The 22,593-nt window shown below is 43.0% G+C and overlaps 1 protein-coding gene and 1 long non-coding RNA gene across 2 annotated transcripts in view; one reads left to right on the top strand and one right to left on the bottom strand.

Annotated features, from left to right (window-relative positions):
* The first annotated feature begins 6,057 nt into the window (after window positions 1-6,057).
* Window positions 6,058-21,658, top strand: LOC137860690 (uncharacterized). The gene is made up of 5 exons (XR_011099130.1): window positions 6,058-14,265; window positions 17,121-17,244; window positions 18,253-18,867; window positions 20,210-20,272; window positions 21,403-21,658. It is a non-coding gene; the product is annotated as an uncharacterized lncRNA (long non-coding RNA).
* The window catches only part of HMCN1 (hemicentin 1), a 200,580-nt gene continuing 198,991 nt past the window's right edge, over window positions 21,005-22,593 (bottom strand). The window contains exon 107 of the mRNA XM_068691241.1: window positions 21,005-21,489. Within this exon, the coding sequence (XP_068547342.1) occupies window positions 21,426-21,489 (64 nt within the window). The 3' untranslated portion in view covers window positions 21,005-21,425. The remainder of the gene's footprint in view (window positions 21,490-22,593) is intronic.

The raw sequence follows: 22,593 nt of genomic DNA, 5'->3' as shown, positions 1-22,593 counted from the left end.
CCTGGCTTCTCCAAGAATAGAGAACTCTACCATTTCATGTTCACTCTGCCCAAGACAGTTTCCAACCACCACATCCTCCACCAGTCCTTCTCTGTTTGTGAAGAGAAGGTCTAGCAGGGCACCTCCCCTGGTAGGCTCACCAACCAGCTGAGTCAGGAAGCAATCTTCCATGCTCTCCAGAAACCTCCTAGACTGCTTTCTCTGGGCTGTGTTGTGCTTCCAGGATATGTCTGGGAAGTTGAAGTCCCCAACAAGAACAAGCACTGATGATTTTGCAACTTTTGTCAGCTGCCTGTAGAACTCCTCATCAGTCTCCTCATCCTGGTTCGGCGGTCTATAACAGACCCCCACCAGGATGCTTCCCTTGTTGGCCTTCCCGTTGATCCTAATCCATAGGGACTCAACCTTATCATTCTCAGCCTCAAGCTCCATGACTTCAAAACTCTCTGATATAGAGAGCCACACCACCACCCCTTCCATGCTGCCTGTCCCTTCTGAAGAGCCTATAGCCAGACATTGCAGCACTCCAGTCATGAGAGTGGTCCCACCACGTTTCTGTGATAGCAACCAAGTCGTAGCCTGCCTGCCGCACGATGGCTTCCAGCTCCTCCTGTTTGTTACCCATGCTGCGTGCATTAGTGTAGATGCACTTCAGTCGGGCCATTGCCTTCTCTCCCAGCCTTGCCATTGTTCCCCCTGGCACAGCTCTAACAAGCCTTGTTTCAGCCCTGTCCCCCTTCTCACCTAGTTTAAAGCCCTCTCAATGAGCCCTGCCAGCTCCTGGCCTAGGATCTGTTTTCCCCTTAGAGATAGGGACCTGTCTGCAGTCATCAGGCTGGGTGCCAAGTAAAGTGCTCCATGGTCAAAAAAAACAAAATTTCTGTGTTGACACCAGCCTCTGAGCCATGTGTTTATCCAATGGGCATTCCGTGTCCTCTCTGTACCCCTCCCTGCCACCGTAGGGATGGACGAAAACACCACCTGTACTCCCACTCCATCCACTAACCGTCCCAGTCCCCTGAAGTCCTGTTTGATAGTCTTCAGGCTTCTCTCTTCAGTGTCATCACTGTCAGCCTGGACTATTAAAAGAGGGTAATAGTCAGAGGGGCGAACCAGGTTGGGAAGCTTTCTGGCAATGTCTTTGACCCTGGCCCCAGGAAGGCAGCAGACTTCCCTACGGGTAGGGTCAGGCTGACAAATAGGTCCCTCTGTTCCCCTGAGAAGGGAGTCACCCACAACAATCACCCTTCTTTCTGTCCTGGTGGATGCAGTCCTGAGGCGTGGAGTCGACTTCTTCACCCTAAGCATCCTCCTGGGTAGACTTTCTACCTCTTCCTCAGCTACCGGTCTCTCAAGCTGCAGGGCCTCAAACCTGTTGCATGAGGGCACCTGGGAAGGTGGGGCCGGTAGGAGTGGGGGCATCGCCTGCAGTGTTGAGCAGGGACCTGTTTCCATTCAAATCCTAGGTCCCCTCCCTCTGCCCAACAGCAACAGGGCAGGGGGCTCACCCCCATTTGGGGTGTCTCACCCTGGTACCTGTCCTTCAGGCTGCGCAGGGAGTTGCTCCACAAGTCTTTCTCCCGCTCACGCTCCCTGATATCCCTCAACCTCTTGACCTCCTCCTTGAGTTCTGCCATGAGGCAGACCAGGTCGTCCACCTGCTCACACCTCACGCACACAGTCTCTTTGCCCCCCGCAGGTGGTAGCAACAGGCTACCATGTGCACTCGGAGACCTGAACTGCCGCAGTTTTGAGCGGGCAGTCAAGACTGGATGTGAACAGACATCCTAGAGAGAGCACCGTGCCTGGTGGAGACCATTGCAGCTGAGCTAGCGGTAGACCGCCGTTAGAGGAGGTGTTCGTATGGGCGGTGAGGGGGGGGGGGGGGGGGGGGGGGGGGGGAACGCTCTGCCCTGCCTGCGCGCCCTGCCTGCACGAACCGCCGCGCCACTCCCTTCTGACGCGCCACGCGCTGTTTGCCCGTCCTGGTTGTTCGCGCTCCCTAGGGGCAGCTTTTGAACGGCCGGGGAGGGGGCGTTGCTGGCTCCGCCTACGCCTCGTTCTCACCTCGTTCACCTCCCTCGCGAGGGCTGCCGGGTCCTGGCGGCTCCCTCGAGTGGCGTCGGTGCCGGAAAAATTAGCCCTGCCTGCCCGCTCCCCCACTCTGCTGCAGAACGCGTCTGCCCTGGAGCAGATCGCCTCGGCAAGATTAGATAAGGAGATAACAGATGAGGCAATAATGATAGGTGGAAGACGAAGGATAAAATCTGCATGGTGTTTATGTTATTTTTATAGTATTATCGAGATCGGTAGGAGAAAGTTTTTATTGCAGAAGCCTCTGTCTACTCGGCACAACTGCAGGCATTACTGAACACCTTGAACAGCAGGACGAGGAGGAGCAGGTCTGCTGGCTGTTTACACCTATAGATATGCATAGCTTGAATTCCTCTGGAGCCTTGACCCTACGATCATCATTCAATGGCTATTACAATATTTCTCTGTGGGTCCTATCAGTTTCTTCTAAAAGAAGAAAGCCTCAAAGCTAGAGCATGGGTTTACTTAAACTAGGCTAGAATCTCATGTTGCGTGGAATACACAATCTGAGTTTATAAGCAGTGAGTGAGTTTGTAAACAGAGCAGACTTTTAGAGGCAGAAAGTTACAGGGAGAAATCTTCCATGGAAAAGGTCTGACAGAGCAGGATGTTACTAAATCAGAAATATTTGTCTTTCCTTTCTTTCCAAGTACACTATTCCTCACCCTTAAATTCGTTCTGTTTATTGATTTCAATCCATACAGGCTAAAAAGTGACTATTGTCTCATAAAAAAACCATCTCAAACTGTATTCCACATTGGTGGTTTTTTTTTTTTGTTTGTTTGTTTGTTTGTTTTAGCAATATAGTATATGGAGTGATTCTTCTAGTGAATAATAGGAAAAATACAAGACGTTCAACTATAGGAAGAAAAAATAATGGAAGGTTTGGTTCATATAAAGGATATCAAATAATAAGAATAGGGAAAATGAACACAAGAAAGGTGCCTGGGGAAGTAAAAAGAGGTAAATCTAGAAGAGTTAAACAGGGAATTCCCAATTAAGTAGTAGGAGTGGAATTAGCAGTTGTTCCTTGTTAACTTGTGAATGAAAGATGCAGAAAACTCTTTCAGAATACAGTTATTTCATTACCACCTGCAGGACTGTTAATAAAGTTTCCCAGAAACAGCCACCACTCTTTAAGTGACTGACAAATGACACCCTTGCATTGGCAAAATACCAGTGAAAAAGTGTGAGACATCATTGCAAGTCTTTATTTTATTTTCAGACTTAGTATGAAGTAATTTTCTTGTAACATGAAGAATCATCTTTCTTAAACATTACGCTCAGGCTACTATAAATAATCCTCTTTACCCATGCTCAAGCTTTTACGTCTCATGCATTCAAGCAAAAATGGTCTGTTTAAATGTCTGTATTCAAGGGGAAAGAGTCTTTGGATCAGCATAACTGTATATAAAAACGAGTAATTAATTTATACTTCTTGGAGAGGGTTTATTTTTTTCTTGTTTGGAACTTTTGAGGTGTATTCAACAGGAAGGTCTTGAAGGACAAATAAGTTCATGTTCAAAAAACCTCCCTTGGCAGTACTGAATACTATGTATTAGTACTAGTAGTGAGAGCTATCACTGAAGCTGCCAAAGGCTTGTGGAAGTTGCCTTTGTCTTTTTTCTAAAGTAAACACCTGATTTTGATAATTCATAATTTTACAACAGTCTGAGTTCTTCAACTGAAATGATCAGTACTTAGCTTCAGTTTAATGGAGTTCTTAGAGGACAGGGGCATTCTTGTTTTAGTCTCTTCAGTTTCAATCACCCGTGTAATTCTGTATGGTCATTGAAAACTGATGCAAAGTACAGCACTTGAAAAAATTTTGCAGAATGAGGCAGAGTTCTTCATTATGTTTGTGAACAGATGTAATGGACTGGGATTTTGCCAAGCAGAAAAATATAGCACAGAGTTCCAGAAACAGCATGGGCTCAATAAAGAAGGCTTCTGAGACACACTTTATACAGGTGGCTTATAACCTCACTATCAAGTCTGATTTCTGTATAATACAACAAGAGTAACTAGCTTAAGGATGATCTAACAATTTGATGGTGTGAGTATCACAGAAACCTGCTCAAAGTGTAACACAAGCTGGAGGAAAGCTTAATGTTTTTGGAGAGGAACAACACTTCGGTACTGAACGATGACACACAAACCCACTTTTCCAGGCAGGACTTGAGGGCATGTTTGTGTGGTCGTTTTGCTCAGGTGGGTGGCTGAGTTCCACCACGGCCACTCTCTCACTCCCCCTCCTCAAAGAGGAAGGGGGAGAAAAAGACACAAAGAGCTCAAGGTTTGAGATAAGGATGGGGAGATCGCTCAACAATTATTGTGACGGGCAAAACAGACTCAGCATAGGGAAATAGTAAGATTTATTGCCTATTACTAACAAGCTAGAGAAGTGAGAAACAAAGGAAAGAAACCAAAAACGCCTTCCCCTCATCCGCCCTCTTCCACTTTCTCCCCCCAAGTGGCACAGGGGAATGGGGGTTGCGGTCAGTCTATAGCACTTGGTCTCCACCACTCCTTCTTGGTCACTCGTGCCCTGTGCTGTGGGGTCCCTTCCACGGGATGCAGTCCTTGCCGAACTGATCCTGCGTGGGCTTCCCATAGGCAGCAGCTCTTCAAGAATTGCTCCAGATATGGGTCCATACTACAGGGTTCATCCCTCAGGAGCAAACTGCTCCAACCTGAGTCCCGCACAGGCAGCAGCTCCTTCTAGGTCCTTCTAGCTCCTGTGTGGGCTCCTCTCCACGGGCTGCAGCTCCGGCCCGGAGCCTGCTCTGGTGGGGGTCCCCCACAGGCTGCAGTCTCCGTCAGTGCAGGTCCACCTGCTCCACCGTGGTCTCCTCCACGGGCTGCAGGGGGACATCCTGCTTCACCATGGTCCTCACCACAGGCTGCAGGGAAATTCTGTTCCAGCGCCTGGAGCACCTCTCCCCCTCCTTCTTCACTCACCTTGGTGCCTGCAAGGCTGTTTCTCACTCCGCTCACTCTCCCAGCTGCTGTGAGGCAGTGTTTTTGTTGTTGTTGTTGTTGTTTGTTTGTTCATTTTGTTTTGTTTTGTTTGTTTTTCCTTTCTTAAATGTGCTCTCACAGAGGCACAAGCAACATCGCTTATTGGCTCATCTCTGGTCAACAGCGGGGCCATTACCTAACATGGGGCAGCTTCTAGATTCTTCTCACAGAAGCCACCCCTATGGCCCCCTGCTACCAAAACCTTGCCACATAAAGCCAGTACAGTTTGGAAATCAGTAGCTGACAGAAGACAATTTAAATTCTGGCAGTATTAGTTTTCAGGGCACCAGACGTGGTTTTGTGTAGGGAAAGGTACAGCGGAAAAGAGGCCATTCTTTCAACTGAAGAGAAAATATAAGGTATTGCAAGACAAAATACACTATTGATACTTGTGGACAAAGAAGAGTTAATTTAATGAAGAATATCTTCACTTAAGTTGAAAACAGAGATACTTTTTTTTAGAAGAGATACTTTTTTATATAGATACCCAAAATCTGTATTTCAAAAGGGATGTCAGTCCACTGATTTCTTTCTGACACTGAAACTTATTTCATGCACTTCTGCTGTACTGTGGTTTTTCTCTTTGCTGTTATGTAAAAGACACCCACCATGAACAAGAGACAGTTGGGTGTTTGGCAGAGAAGATTGTCTCAGTATGACAAATACCTTTTTCTTTGACAAAGGTAAAGATTTAAAAAATATTTTTTTTCCCTTCTGTTTCGAAGATCTTTGAACAAGTTGTGTTCTCTTTTAAGTGCCTTCAAAGTGAACTTTGCCTCTGAGAAATCAAACTGACAGGAACTGTGCACTCACCAGGATTGCAGCAACTCAAACCAGGGCACGCAGTACACAACCCATTTGCAGTTTAAATATAACAGCAAGATTTTTTGCAACAAATACAATTGCAAAAATGTAAATTATCCAGCAAGGCTATAGCACAGCACAGCTGGTGCAGTGCTGATCCAAGTCTAACTTGAAAAAGGAATTATCTGCAGCACAGGCAGGATTCATAATTTTTCAACTGAGGAAATAGCAGGGCAAAATGAGGAAAATAACTGGATTTAGTTCTTTGTAACTCATATATCTTTCTGCTGTATCCAAAAAAATTCTAATCATTGGTCTCTATTTGCCTATGATTAAGTCTGGAGTTAGAACTAAAATAAGTATTACGTGTTAGAAATCTAAATCATAAGGTCCACTTAATACCTCATTGTCATGGACATGGGCAGGCGAAGCATGAATGGTCCTGACAGAGCTCAGCTCTTTACCTCACCTACGCATCCCTCTTTCACTGTATTGCCGACGGTAATGAAAAGCTAGCATTAGGGTTGGGGGGGAGGTTCTGAATTAGTCCTCAAATCTCTCCTCAGGTGTACCTGTGCTTGAAGCTGGGGCTTGGTCAAGCTTTGGAAAGATAAAAACTTGAAGGGATCTGTTGGCAGATTTTAAAAGCCCCATGAGTTAAAGATAGCTGGCAGCAGCACGGATGAGGCATGTGGGGTTTTGTATGCATGTGTCTTAATGATTCATTCCCCTTCTGGTCTTCAAATTAGGGTTATGATTTGTATTAAAGTTAGATTATAGGAATCTAGTGATTCAGCTTCATGACTTTCAGTTTTAGGAGTGTTTCGGGCAGACCCTGTTTACTCCCATTTACCACAGAGATTGATCAATATGTTCATGTTATTAAGTATGTATATTGGCTCAGAACACCCAGTTTTGAAGTTCAGTTACTAAAGCTTAACTAAAAGGGTAAAAGGAGGGATGGGGATTGATGCAGATATGTTTCACTGTAGAAATTGGTCTTCAAAGTAAAATATGTTTTTTGTAGTTTGCACTATTAAGACCCTGATATGTGGCTACATTGTTGAGTAAGGCTCAGCAATAGTGTTACAGTAATGTTTGATTTATGTTTCAGCTTCAGGATACATTTTCAGATTACTTGCATATTGCTTACTGTAAACATTGGCCACATTCTTATAACCGAGGTTAGTGTAAGGATGTGGGCTGCAGCTAATATTGAGGAATTTTCAGCTTTAAGAACCAAGAAGCATGGGCAGACATGCACCACAGACATGTATTTTACTTTTCTAAAGGGAATGATCTCTGAGTATTAAAAAAGATTAAATTTAGGTTGCAAAGATCCAACAATTCAATACACCAGTATATACATTATCAAGGAACTACAGAGATTAGGTTAGAGTTATACATTGGATTTGTGTTGGAGCGTAATAAAGGTTTGTGATTGTAAATGTTCAAGAGCTTCCACTGTTAAGGGCTCTTTAGAGTTAGTCTGCTACCAGCAATTGCTCATGACTTAGGTTTTCTTTCATTGTTTAAGTGAGGCCCATAAGAATGAGTCCTGTAACTAAGTTACAGTGGCTTAGGACAGAAGTATGAGAGTTTTGAAATGCCTGTCTTATCTCCGAAAAACAAGAGACAGGGGAAAGGGGTGTAAAATTATCCTTAGATTAGTAACCATTTAATTTTAGAGTGATTTTAGCTTCTTGCTCTATTTCATGGGCACTGGACATCTAAGCATTGGATTGATGTTAGTAGGAGATAATGTTTCATGTTGGGGGGTGTTTTTGCATATATGAATCCCATAATTATGGCAGAGTTCAAAAACCCAAAGGCCAGACGTCTGTAAACCTCATGTTAACCAGAGACATAAAGAAGAGTTTTTTTTCATCAGAAGGTCTAGTGCCTTATATGCTGGCTTGGGATGCAAATAATACTTTAGATTTTTATTAAGTTAATTTAGCCATAGGGTTACACTAGAGGCTGAGAAAACAGCACTCCAGGAGCCTTATTTGTTGATGAGTTGAAAAGGGTCACAAGAGTCAGTACTAGTCTGTAGTTGGTAGAGAACTGGTAAAGAATTCAGGAGTTTGCATCATTCTGAGTGGGGCAGAAGTTTTACGGATAAAACCTGTCATAAAAAAAAAAAAAAAAAAAAAAAAAAAAAAAAAAAAAAAAAAAAAAAAAAGACCTGCAATAGAAGCTAGGTGTGAAAATGGCATCTTTCCTTGGCTGGACTGTGGTGACGATTCCCTTTTTTAGTGTAGCCTGTAGGAATTCATCTCCATTTTTTTTCCCCTCAAAGTTAGAACAAGTTTTGGATGTGAGGTTCTGCAGTGAAGAAGGAGGTGCCCTTTGAACTGGGATGCCATGAGAAGGTGTTTCAGGTAAGTAGCAAGCCATCTTTATAAGCTTCTGCTCTTCCAAAGAAAATCTCATCCATTAGCACTTAAACCACCGTGGGCATACTCCCTTGCAGGAATTCCCTCTGTTGGGCTCCCTAAGTTGGCAGCCAGTATCTTCTGGTCTTCAGCTGTATGTCAGTGAGTGATCCTGAGTCATGGCAGTTTGCTTTTTTATTATCATTGTTTCACAGTAATATTTTCACAAAATTTAGAATCTGTTCAGTGCTTTTCAGAACAAGAAAAAGTCCTCACTGTGTAGATCTAACAACCTAATTTTAGTATATCATGGGAGATGTATCTGGAGGATGGGACTTCATTCAGACAGCTTCCTTAGCCTTTCATACCAAGCTCAATAGAAATTCAGATCTCTTGATGTTTTGATTCCTCTTTTTTTTTTTTCCTTGATTCTTTGGGTATGCAAGGAATAGACACATCAAGTGTGTAAGAATATAACAAGTGTTTCAGTTAAGGATATGCCCCAAATCTACCATCCTTTTATGAAGAGCAGTTCCTTCAAAATATTTTGTTTTATTTTTAGATTTAAGTATTTTTAGGAAAGTGTAAGGTGAGCTCCACACTTTAAAAATGGCCTTTTGAATCCTAAAGTTTGACCTCAGTTACTAGGATGAATTATTAGGAAAGGTGTAAGGATGGAGAAGGTAAAGCAGGTGGATTACAGACAGTCTGGGCATTCTGAAATTCATCTTAGAACTTAACAACAGTGCATGACTTGTGTTTACAGGTAAGGAAAGATCTCCTCTGAAAGTACTGTATTTATTTTAAATAAATCTGTTCTAATGTGGGCTTATGAGACATGTTTAAAAAAGAAATATCTAATATTTAAACATGCACATAAAATAATAGATGGTATGGTAATGTATTCCTGTCTTTTACCTCCTGGCAAAAATACTACAAAGAATCTGAGCCTTTTTTTTTTTTTTTTTTTTCCCCAACATGGAATAGATTTTAAGTATTAGAATGCTTTCAAATTCCCAGGAGTTATGTAAAAGGTAAGTCATCTTCCATTCTAAAACAGTTTTGCAATATGTACGAAACCTGAATATTGTTTTGATGCTTTATTGAGATTATTGATTTTTTGAAACTATTGTTTTTGGTGTGGAAAACTTGAAGGACAGACTGGCACTACTGTCAGGTTGTCCCTTTTCTAGGTGGTGTAGGTTTGTGATAAGGCCTTTTGTTTCACTTCAAAATTACTGAAACAGCTGGTGAAATAAATGGTATCCTGTGTTGGTAGTTGTCTTCTGTTTTGACTAGCTGCATTATTAGATCTAGTGACAAATTGGGCCAATTAAGGTAAACTTAAAAATTTTTTTTAAAGTAAGATGTAAAATTTCACATCCTAGTGTGAAGTTTAGCAGCAGCATTACAGGCAAGCTTGAATCCCTGGCAGGAAAGTGCAAGGAGACCTTAGAGGACATAAGTAAAGACTGAGTGGCATTGAAAGCATAAATGAATACTGCAGTACTGGTGGAGATGAGGTATTGGTTTGTTTGGCCAGCGTGGCGTTGATGTTAAAGGGCTGGGTCGCAGACACAGGACGTGTGAGAAGAAGGAGAACTCAGTGTCAGGAGTCGGCCACCAAGCCATAAGCAGCGGAGACTGGCTGGAATATACAGTCATGAAGGAAGCAGGAACATGCCCTCTGCCAGCAGATAGGTTTATGTTTTTGTCCTTGGCAATCCTATGGGGGCTGTATGAGAAGGCTGTGGAATGTGCAGAGGTTGCAGGAGCCTGGCAGACTTTCAGGACTGATGTTACGTCCTGTTCCAAGGCTCCGGTTTGGGCTGATGACTCTGCCTTACTTCATGGTAACGCCCTAACATCCTGCTCCTGAGGGCTCGGATTACTCAGCGAAGTTCATTATTTGGCCAGATAAAACTTTGCGGTTATTGTGACATGTTGTTGAGATTTTCTGATGACATTTAAACCAGAACATCGTAGAGGTCCGGTGTCCTAGGTTCACTGAAAGTGGAGATCATAACTTAAAAATATTAACCCAACACCATGGGTTACTTAAATATTAACCCAACACTATATGGGGTATTATGAGCACATTGGACTACCTATGCACAAGTTACCGAGACTGAAACAGGTGAAAAAAGGGGCTAAAGCAATAAATTAGGTAATGGAAAGATGCAAGAGGAAATTCTAGAAGGGTTTGTTTTAATTCTAGCAAAGAAGGGCTTACAGTTTTATTCCTTAGTACCTCCAGGCAATAAGGATTGGAGGGACTGAGTGGAAGAGGGTTTTTTTAAGCTAAAGGGAACTAAGAGCTAGAAGTCAAGTAGTTCTATGCAGTGTGCAAGTAAATAAGGCAGAAAATTAGAATAAGGTTCTTAACCATTGTGTCACTGAGGGTTTGAAACAGCTTTCCCATCAAATAAGTTTAAAGATGGAGCCCGATACATTTTCGAGCAGGGTATTTTTGGAATGTGGCTGCGTGGGGAAGGGCACGCACAATGCTGCTCCTGCCCAAGCTCCCCTTGGGCAGCATCACCCAAGGGTGGCCGTGGAGCTGGGGCCGTGCTGGTCACCTGCCGCCACTCTGCGAGGCTGCTGCTGTCAGACAGCGCAGTGGTGATGGTTACTTTAGAGACATTACTTCACTGTAAGTGGATGTGACCTGTTTCCACTTACTAAGTCGTTTATCATGACCATCTGTAGCAAAGACCTTTTTGGGCAGCCAGGAAAGCTTTGCCATTACGTAGCTACATGGAGAGGCAACAACCTCGTTGTCTCCAGTTCCCTGGTTCTGGAACTCAAATGCCAGTGGCACTAATATTTTGCTCGTATCCTTTTTCTGCTGAGGGCAGTTTCCTTCTTAGAGTATTTGGGCGTCTGGGAAGAGGAAGCAAGAACTCCATCTTTCCTCTGAACTTGGTTTTTCTACTTCTGTGCACTCCCTGCTTCTCATACTGCCTTTCTCTTGCTAACCATGAAATTCAAGCAGTATAAATTTTTATGAGAGCAAGAGTCACAAAAACTATGTGTACCACAGTAGTCCTAAAAGATCAGGCATGTAGCGTCTGCAGCTTTGTGTGTCATATAAAATTTTATAGAATATTAATTCTTGTTGTTCAACACCAGTTCCTTTCCAGGTTGTTTTGTTTTGTTTTTTATGTTAGAAGGAATGTTGAATTTGATTGTGTTATTGTTGAAGATGATGTTGTTAGAGCTTCCTGAGCACAGTATAAGGTCATTTTTTAATCCAATTTTGGATCTAAAGCTAAATTTAAGCTTATATCTTCTTAGTGACAAAGATGATAACCTCCAATGTTATGCACTACTATTTCTCTGAAATGACAGGTTAGGATAGTACATTGCATTTAAATGCAGCTTTCCTTCTTCATGTATTTTATAACAAAATCACATCAGTAAATAGTGGAGAGAAAGTGTGTGTTAGTGATTAGCCCCTCCGTGTTACTGTCAAACAAGAGGAAATAGTTGTATTAGCCCAGCTGTAAAATAAGGTTAATGTTTTTGAACATTAACCATTCCAACATTACTTTTTGGGGAAATTAGTTTAATTCATGAGTCTCAAACTTAGCTGTCTCACTTCATTTATAAACAGTAGTCCTTTGGAGAATGAGGACATCCACAGAGCGTGATAAAAAGCTGTTGTTTTCTCTCCTGTTTTTGTCCTTCTTTGTGATCATCATGTATGTTCACTCTCTGGGATCTCAGACTTGTGCCAAGATGGTAGTTCATTTGTGATTCATATGTGATCCTCAGAAAATATGAGCACTTAGTGATAATTTGGGGGATGTGATGTTACTTCTGTCCTTTTAAGGTTTTTACATTTATTGTAATGGCTGTGTCTGGAGTAAAATTGCAAATAACATTTATTTGGAGAAATTACTCTTTCACAAGACTGTCTGGGAGATTACAGAATTCTTACCAGATGTTCTGATCTACAAATACTGTTGCTTGTCTTTCAAAGCAAAATGATTTTAAATAGGACCAAAAAAACCCATTGCATAATATGTGGATGCAAACTAATATTTTATTTACCTACAAAATCTGTTGAAACCTCCTGAAGAAAATTCACTGAATAACTGTCATATTAATGTTGCTGCTGCCAGCAGAGCTGAAATTTTTATGATGTTTGAGTTTTGTGTTCATTGTGTTGTTCTGCTGTCCAGATTTAATGTAAAAATTGTGAATTAATGTCTTCTGAGAACATCCAGCAAGAGGAGAGATCCTTTTCCTTTGCCGTGATAATTCAGATAATAACAATTATTTTGCCAAACTGAAGCTGCATTCCTTGTGCTCGAATCAGCTTATTTCATTGCTTCAAAAGCACTCTGAGATCAGGGATGGGGCACAGTCAGCTTTCAACTTTCACAGATCCGTCTGGATCTGTGGGAGGAGCCTCTGTTACCTGCTCCTGTCCTAGCCACTGAAGATGTGAAAAGGAGATCATTCCCTCTGTTTTGCAACAATTTTTTGGTTACCTGCAGGCTGTTCCCATGACTATCCTTAATTTACCACCTTTCAGCTATCCTTTTGGTTCTAATTCCTACATCGCATTTTCCAAGTTTCTCTTAATTCATCTCCTCATCAGAGTCTCTCAGAAACGATCTGCTGCTTTCTTGGAACATGGGGCCCAAAAATGGGTACGATACTCCAGATGAAATTGTATAATAAATAATAGAAAATGAAGCAAGAATACATTGCATATCTTGTATGCTGTGCTTTGTTCGAGTATTGGTAGGAAGCCTTTTCCACCTCAGAGTATGAACATTAACTCCCGTTTAGCTTGTGATCCTGAGTAATACCTTGAAATGCAGCTGTCACCAGACACTGTACATGGTATTTTTGTGCAATTGCCTTTTCTTGTCTAATGTGCAACACATCATTTTTGATCTTTGACCAGCACACTGTTTTTACACAAGGCATCTTCAACTGATCAGCTTTGTAGTTCAAGTCCTAATTCTACTCTCTTCCTCTCGGGTTGTCCGCTAATATTCACCATGCCCCAGTCATTCATAGAAACATATAACGTGGGTACCAAAACCAGCCTTTGCAAAATCCCATTGAATGTCTCCTTCAGACTGGACAGTAAACAAATAAGCAGTTGAAGGAAGTCTGGTTGCACAAAGTACAATGTGTGCCATCTATGGTTGCCTTCCTTGTGTTGTATTGTAATTCCATATTTTTCTCTACCCTTAGAAGCCTCAACACAAGAAATGCCAGGTGCTTATTTCTGTTGACAGACTTACAAATTTGGAAATTGATGTTCCTTACACACATGTCACAATGTTTCAAAACCCAGTATTTAATCTTCAAAGTTCAGAACCAAGGTCAAGCCCTATCACTACAGACATGCCTGTCACTTAACAAAGCTTTTTAATACTATGTTTATTGTGCTGTCATCAAAAGCATTCCCAAACATACAAAAAAATAATACTATCCATTGTTTCAGCAAATGTGGACTGACATTCTCTTTTTTGAATTGAAATTGTTCCAGTGGTTGCATGGTTGCATTGCAACTTGCATAGAAATACAGTTGCATTTATAAGCACTCAAATACTCCGTCAGTAGTTGCTCCAGATGCTGTGGGGAATTAGTGGTGGTTCTCACTAGGACAGGCATCATTCTGTAAATCCACCGCGTAATATACAACGGGATCCAGTGCTCTCTTACACCTTTTCTGATTTAAATGTAGAGATAGTCTTTGGTTTGGACTTTTTTTTGCTGTTGGTAAGAGACACTCATGTTCATTGATGCCCACAGATCCATGCTTTTTTTTTGTTTTTTCCCCAGTAACGATCACTTGAGACCATCATGTTGGATAAACCAGATAAAGAGTACTGTTTACAAACATGACATTATTCTGGGAAATGTTTGTCTTCCAAAGCTACAATAATTTTTATTGGAAAAAAGATGATTTCCTCCTTATCATTACTTTTCTTTCTCATAGGTATGTGTTTCCCTGTACCTTTGTTTTCCGCTGTCTTTAATGGCATCCTACCAGAGGAGCACTCTGGAGGAAGCTTTGGAGGAGCGAAATTAAATGCTTTTGTGTGCATGAGGCGCACTTCTGCTACGTACAAAGAGCACTTTTAGGGGAAGAGCAAACTTCTTGTCTAGTGAGTCTGTTTCTTGACGGTAAGGAAAGACTGCAGAGAACATGAAAACAGAGAAGCAGCAGCTCGTGTTATGTGGCTAAGGTAAAAGTCTTTGTAGCAGCAATCCATGTTATGGTGAATGGGGAGAAAAGGATGTGCTGTGGTCAGAGAAAAGGTTATTGCTACTAATGAGAGACAGCTGGGAAGTCTGGGCGCTCAGACACTTAACACTCATTGTCATGCTGCAGTGGTCATTATGGCTTTTCATAGATAGCCATGTTGTTATGGTCAATTAAAAAACACCACACCACCACCAACAAAAAAAAAAAAAAAAAAAACACGTTCAAACTAAATTTCAAATTAATTCAAACTAAATATCTCATTTGAAGATGATGTCCAGGTTGTGCAGAGTATCAGAAATACTTCCTGAAAGAGGCAAAAGCTGGGAAAAATGCCACTGAGGAAACAACTTTGGTTTTGCCAGGTTGAAAAGATATACATCTACCCATTTGGGGATGTCAGAGAAGCTGAGATTTATTTTAGCCAGAAGAAAAAGGGATGGGATTTTCTCAGCTCAGCTTTAAGTGCTTAGAGATCTTTGGCAAAGTACTATCAATGTTTCCACCTGAAACAGTCCTCCTTCAACGTTTGTAACTGGAAAATTAGCTAAGTATCCAACCATGGCACCTAGAGATCATGAAATAAATCAGTTTAGAGACAGATGGTGATATGCTGTGTAATAGGGCAGGCAGTCCCAAGGTAAACATGTCAAAGACAAGTGCGTATTGCAAAGTGTTATACAAATTATATGCTAGCCACTGATGGTTTCCCTCATACAAATACACGTAAATGTCTACCAATGGTTAATTTCTTCAAATTTCTTTAGATCCTGAAAATGTCTCAGATTGTATCACAACCGATTTAGATTAAAGGTGATTATTTTCTGTTAATTCATTCGTAGCACACAAAGTAGAAGCAAAACCAGTGCTATGTGATTTATTTAGGTAATCAACAGGGCTTTATAAATAAACAGTGACTAATTTGGCAAAGGCTGAACTTCACTGCTCAAATAACAATCTTACTGCTCCAAAAAGCTAGTTCCCAGCAACATACAGAGGATTTTGACTCACTGCTCCGTTCGAAGTATCTTAAGGCAATGTTTTGCTGTTGTTATCATCTGCTGAAAACTGGTTTTATGATTAAGAGAGATTGTATTGGGCAAGATTTCCAATTCAAGGACCTTGGGGTTGTCTAGAAAGGTTGTAACTGGCTCTCACTTGATGCCACTCTGGAAATCACCGGTGTCTTTTTTTGTTTGTCCAGAGTAAAGCTTATAGATGGTAAAGGTACCTTGGCATTCCCTTCCTGTGCAGTTCAGTTGGTGAACACAAATCACTTTTGTGATAGAGCCTCATCTACTAAGGGACATCATTTTTTGCATCCCAAAACTTTTCAAAACATGAGCTGCAAAATGTTAGCAGTAATACTTTGGCAAAGGCTTTGCAGGGTTACACCCAATTTGAGGTTCCCTATCAGCCTCCACATTGCTGAGAGCATCGCAAATGAACCAGTAGGCAAACAACAAATATTCTTTTAAAAAAGGCCAGACCACAGAAAACACAGAACACAGTCTGACCGGTATGGTTAGTAAATATTTGAAGATTTGTGAGCTAATTCTGTTAGCAGACAGTAATGAGGAGGGATGAATAAATTTGATGTAATCTGTGTTATTTATGAGGTTCGTATTCAAAGTCCAGTTCCTTTCAGCAGAAGAGGAATCAAAGATGTGACAGTTCAGTTGCAGATTTGTGTGTCTTTTCAGCCCATCTCCTGCTCATATACTCTCTGCCATTTAAGAGTTTTTGTCGAGTGGTGACATGCCAGCACGTTTATGCAGAAACCATACTACTCTGGTACAAGAATGTCTTGCCTCTGCCATTTATCACTAAGGCTCCATCAGCATGTGTTTTTAATGTCTTTCCTCTGCCAGGTGGCTAGACATGTGGGTAAGGCTCCCCCAAGCCCTCCTTCCAGGCTAAACTGTTCCAGCTCTCTCGGCCTCTTCTCATATGTCAGATGCTCCAGTCCCTTAACCATGGCTGGACTCCCTCCAGTACATCCGTGTTGGTCTTGTACTGGGAGCCCAACACTGGCCACAGCACTGTTGATGTCTCACCGGTGCTGAGCAGTGGGGAACCCCCTGGGCCAGCTGGCACTTCTCCTCCCAGTGGTGGCCTTTGCCAGCAGGGCACATGGCTGGCTCATGCTCTGCATGGCGCCCACCAGGACCCCCAGGTCCCTTCTGCCAGACTGCTTTCCAGCAGCTGGGGTTGTTCCTCCTCAGCACCTGGTCTTTCCCCATGTCAAACCTCACGATTCCCCTCTGCCCACTTGTCCAGCGAAGCCTCTTTCCCCACTGATGTCCTTGACTTAGGGCAGGGCACGACTGAGCGCAGAGATTCGTGTGTGCTGTAGGCTGCGGGGATGCCACTTTCAGCCTGCTCGTTCATCTGATACCAGATTGTGTAAATGTTGTCCTCGATGTTGTAATGGTAGGCACTTGGTGTGGAGAAGTGTGAGTCAAAAAGTAGTGGTGGGTGAGATCAGTAGCGTTCACTGTTACTGTTGATAGCTACTGCATGCCAAAAATTTTAGACATCTTTTTCACTTCTCTGTTCTTGTTATGTGTGATGTGATGACAAAGAAGATGTGTACAGAAACTTCCTCCTTAGTGTCTGGGACCCTAAGCTCATCACTCGGACTCATCATTGGGACGTGAGAACAAGGTGGGCTGCAGCACTGTGGGTGTGCCGTGCTCTCACTGAGGCAATGTGAGTGGTGTTGTCTCTTCTTTTTGCATGCCGTCTCTTTCTGTGCCTTATGTGATGCCAGTATTTTCACTGGAAACATGGAGCTGCATTGCTGCGGCTGTCACTGAGACTAAGGGCAGAGGAGTAACCTGGTGTGAAATAGAAAGGTTTTTCTGTGGCTGTTGGATTTCCTTCGTTCTGTACCCATGTGGGTACACTAGCTGTGCTGGCAGCCTCCTGCTCTCCCAGAGGGTGCCCTGGGATATGCTCCCCGGGGCGATTGCTGCCACTAAGCTTTGCAGCACTCCCCGGCCTTGCCATCGACAGAGGGTAGGGAAGGGATACCCCAGACACATGGTTATTGCACAGTGCTGCTTCAGAGCACATCCAAACTACTGCTCTGGGTGCTGAGCTGCTTCCTGGCATGATTATTCTCCCGATACCTTTGTCATCTGGCAATTCATAAATGATCAGGTGAACCTCTGTGTAAAAGATTAAAGCTATTTATTTCTATATTTATTTATTTTCTATATTCATTATCTACATTTATTTAATTTCTATATTTATTCTATTTAAATTTTAATTTCTCTATTTATATAATTTGTATCTCTGTGCCTTCATCTGTAAGCAGGTATTCTTCGTTTTTATTCCTTGTATAAAATTCATCAAATCAGGAGACAAAGCAGCAGTGCATACCGTCTGGCACCAGTTGAATGTTCAAGGTACTGGAGAGCTGAACTCAATGACCTAAAAAAGTAATTGGAGTTGTGTTCATTGCATCCACACATGCAAATGTGCTTATAAAAAACATCTGCTTGCACAGTAGGAATTACACCTAACATTGTTTAGGAGGCACAGCTGGATAAATTGTGCTTGGTTGTTAAGTCTATTCGTGCAATGCTGCTGGCTGTGGTATGCGTAACAGCCCCTTTTAGTTCTGTTAATCTGCTGACACTCTGTAGTGTTTCTTGTCTTTCCCAGCTCACACCCAGAGATATCCTTGGCCTGGCTTTCCCCTTTCTGTTTCAGAAAGTACAACTGGGGACAGAAAGGACAGAATCACAGAATCATCTAGGTTGGAAGAGACCTCCAAGATCATCCAGTCCAACCTCTGACCTAACACTAACAAGTCCTCCACCGTATAGCTAAGCTCTACTTCTAAACAGGAAGGTCATCTGCTAAGGGTGTCTCACATCCCACGTGGAGCAGCAGGGCCCAACAAGCCGAGCTCCCAGAGCACTGCCACAAGTGCAGGAGCTGGAACCCCCTCATGCTTCCCAGTAAGAGATCTGGCTGTGCTTGAGCAAGGCAGTGGCTGCTCAGGCTTTTTACCATTTATGACCGTTGGTGTAAGAACGTGTTTTAGCTTTCTGGACTTCACTTGATTTCTCAATTCGTTGTTGAATAACTACAGATGCTAGTCTGTCTGGGTTTGTGCTGATTCTCCGGACAGTGACCAAACCATGTGTGAAGAACAGGTTCAAGCCCAGAAGCCTGGAGGAGCCTCCATCTGCCCACAGGTTTTCCCCAGGGATGAAGCAGCCTGGCCTGGCAGCGCTCAGCCCCACAGCTCTGTACGTCAACACACCTTGGCGGGCGGGCGCGGAACGGAAATGTGCCAGACTCCTGCAGCGCCGTGCCTCGGTGAGCGGCCATGGGCAGTGCAGTGGTGGCGACACATCCCTCCCTGCACCGTCCCACCCATCCTGGCCACGGCCTGCATGCAGCTGGGGGGCGGATGGTTGGATTCCAGTCTCATAAACTAGTCTGTGTATTTCAAAGGTCATAACGTGCTGGCAGTGGTCTTAGAGTGGAGCTGCCAGAAGTAGAAATGCCTCTGAAGTCAAAGGGTGCCAGAGCTCCCACTTGTACCCTGAGAACATAGTCCTGCTGGAATCGCCATGCTGCCGTGGGAGTGATGACGCTTGCTTTACTCATTATCCTTCTGCTTCGTTTAGCATTAACTCTCTGCTCTGTACTTGGCAAGGGGACATAACCTGTCAAGCACTGTTACTCTCGCATTTTCCGAGCATCGTTCTCTTCTGGTAACTGTTTCCCCTTCCATCCATAGTAGTGTGTGCCCTGCATTGATCCATTGCTGTAAGCATTTAATAGCTTTTATATTCAGCCAGTGCAGGAAAACAAACAGTGGTGAATTCCTGGCTCAAAGCCTTGGCAAGCCAGCCTTGTACAAAAGGTGTGGGGGGGTCCCCTTACCCATCTCTGGTTCCTGAACACATCCTGTGTAATCAGTGGGATTGTTGCAGCTTCCCGGCCTGCCTCTGGCTCCTGGCCCAGGGCTCCTCCCTCCCCTCCTTTTTGTGCTGTACTCCTCTGCCAGGACTTAGATCTGGAAGAATTGCGCAAAGTGCTGCATCTCCGCATGGGTTGCAGTAAGCAAGTCATAAGTGGGAATGGCTGTGCCCTAGCAGTATGGTACCCTAGCTGTATGGTGCCCTGGGTGGAGTAACGCAGGGCCACGTGGTGCACAGGGCCGGTACCCAACGTGTGCATGCACAGAGACTTGTGTGACTAGCTGTGTGCCACTGGAGAGCCACAAGATGTCACACTTAAACCACCAGCATATATAAACTCATCTCTTCAACATATAAAACACATTTGCCATCTTTTGCAGTGTCTGCTTCATCTCTGTAGCACAGTTAGATGCTGCCCTGTTAGTGCCTACGGGAGGCCCAGGGATGCAGCAGGTATTATGGGTGTGGGTCAGGATGAGGATCAGAAGGAAAAGCCATGTCCCTTCCCTGAGAACTGAAAGGCAGTGGGAGTAGGCTCGTACAAAATCATCACACAGCCTCTAGGTAGCATGACATGTTACTAGCTTGCTTTTTGGCCTGTCTGAAAGAATCGAGAACTGGGACCACTGGCTTACTTGTTGTTCTAAGGTCATTCAGTGCTCTTCATACAGCTATTGTACAGCATGAAACAGCCACCAGCATATACTGACCATGTCCCTTAACAATTCCAGGATGCGAGCAGGAATGGTGATAGTGCACTGGGACAAACAGCAGGAACCAGTCAGTTACATGTGGTAAAGATCAGAACGTTTCCTTTACATACTTCTCTTTGCATCTTTTAATGGCTACATACTTTGCTCTTTGTCCTGGTGGTGGGGTGGTTGTTGTTTTTAATAAAGCTTTAGGTTCTCCTACACACCACACTAACATGCTAGGAAGGGTGTTTGCTCCACAATTAGGTAGCCAGAAAGTAACGAAAGGTATTTCTGTCTGAGAAAGAGGCCATGTGTCTAGCTGAACTCCAACAGTGTTCCTGACTCTTTGCATGGTTCCTCCCACTAAGCACAGTGGCTTCAGCACCAGGGCTTTGTCCCTGCTGTGTGCCTGTGGCTGTGTACTGCTAGCTGCAAAGAGAAAGTCAGTCTCTGGGCTGCTTTTAATTTTTAAGCCACATGATGGACAGAGATAGTAATTAATTTCTACCATTCCTTGATGCATTATTTAATTAAAATATAGGGTGATGACTGGGTAAGGTCAATGGGGAACCAACAGTTTGTTTTCAGCACTGATGCCAATGTAAGTGAGGCTCCCTAGGAGATCCCGTATTGCTTGCTGGACCAGCCCCAGTTCTGTAGAGGGGCACTGGCCAACAGGGCTGCAGGTTTGAGCCTACAGCAGCAGTCCTTAGACACTGAAAACCCCATGGAGTTATCAGTTTTAATGCAAAAGATAAAACTCCATCCACAGGATTTTGCTAACTTTACCTAAAGTAAATATAAATACAGTAGAATATTTATTGTTCATTAGGATTTATACAGATTTTGTTTTTAAACACTAACAATTAACAACTGCACAATTTGATGCAGGCATGTACACATGCACAAAAACCAACCTGCCTCTTACCACGCAAGTTTGTTTACAAACTAATGGCACAGCTGACATTCTGGCCTGTTAGGACTAGGGTCAAATAGTTTTTGGAGGTAGAACTGAGCAGATCTATTTGCTCTGCCAGTTAATCCAACATTTGTGAGTCTTAAAGCACAAGAGATTGGCGTTTTGTAACATAGAATGAGATGTTCAAGGAAGAGAAGGGCATGGCCTATATCTCCCTTTCTAATTCAGAAGTTCCCTTCAGCCAGTAAACCAACTGAAAACCATACAGCTTATGCCATACAATAAACCTAATTTTTTGCTCTTCCCTCAGGCCTGCGGTCCTCTGGCGCCACCTCAGCATAAGCAACTGCTTCCAGATGGGCAAGCGGCTCCTCCTGTTAGAGCTGCAGCTGGACACCTGAAAAACACAGCATGGGAAACCAACCAGAAGTGACAAAGATGTGGATCTGTCTGGAAGTGTCATTGATTTCTGTCTGGTAAGTTCCTAACCCTAAACTAAGTAATAAGGTTGCCATAAAGCATTTGAATCCTATTATTTATTTCCCCTCTCAAGTAGCGTATAATAGAAGCTGGTTCTTTTCCTTCATGCCTCACAGTGGAAATAAATTCCTTCAAGGGAATAGTTTTCAGTGTGCTTATCAGCCTTAAAAGAAATCGCATGACTGTACTTCTTAGCACTTACTCTAGTTTGTAGTTCCTTCTCATCTTTACCATGAAAGTTATCTCCTTTTTCTTCTTAAATTGCTTTTACTTTTCAAGTCAGGCTTACAAGAAACCAACCTGTTTCATTTGAAATCTGTCACTTGTATAAATAATTTGTACAAAGAGCAAAATGATGTTAAATAATCCTTATTTTTCAGGACTGTCTCACTTCTTGCAATGGATATTGAACAAAAAGCAGCTGAGGAAAACTGGTAGGGCTTTCACTAGGGACCATTATTAAGGGAAACATAGATTCAAAGTTCCATTAAGGAGTCTTTTGGCCCTGTTGTGAAAAAATGCTCTTGAATGCTGGTGATAATCGCTCACTTTGCCTTAGTGTCAGGTGGAGGGAAGACAGCAGCAGTCAGGTGGGTTATCACTGGCAGGAATTACTCTTGGGCTATTCCATGCAGCCCTATCATGCTGCAACAATCTGAGGCTGTCTCAGCAGCAGGGGTTCTGTTGACATCTTGTTCTCATGTTGACTGAAAAACTGCAGAACTTTCACAGGGAAAACTGATAGTTGCCAGTAGGTTTTAATCTCAATGCCCTCTGTGGATTTTTTTTTCCCATTTTCTTTTTTTATGTGCATTGGAATTATAGCAATGTATTTAATGTTTGGCAAGAATATTTGCAAATAGACACTTCCTATACATGCAACAAAAATGTAACTTTTTGCAAAATCTATTTCCTCAGAGGAAATGACATGTCTCCTAGACAGTAGATGCTGGCTAAGCTAAGAGGCCTTGGTGTAAGTAAGAGTACATATGGTAAGTGCAACAGCCTCCATGACTTCTGA

The sequence above is a fragment of the Anas acuta genome, chromosome 8 (genome assembly GCF_963932015.1).
Source record: "Anas acuta chromosome 8, bAnaAcu1.1, whole genome shotgun sequence".
NCBI lineage: Eukaryota > Metazoa > Chordata > Aves > Anseriformes > Anatidae > Anas > Anas acuta.
This window is presented reverse-complemented; position numbering and strand designations above follow the sequence as displayed.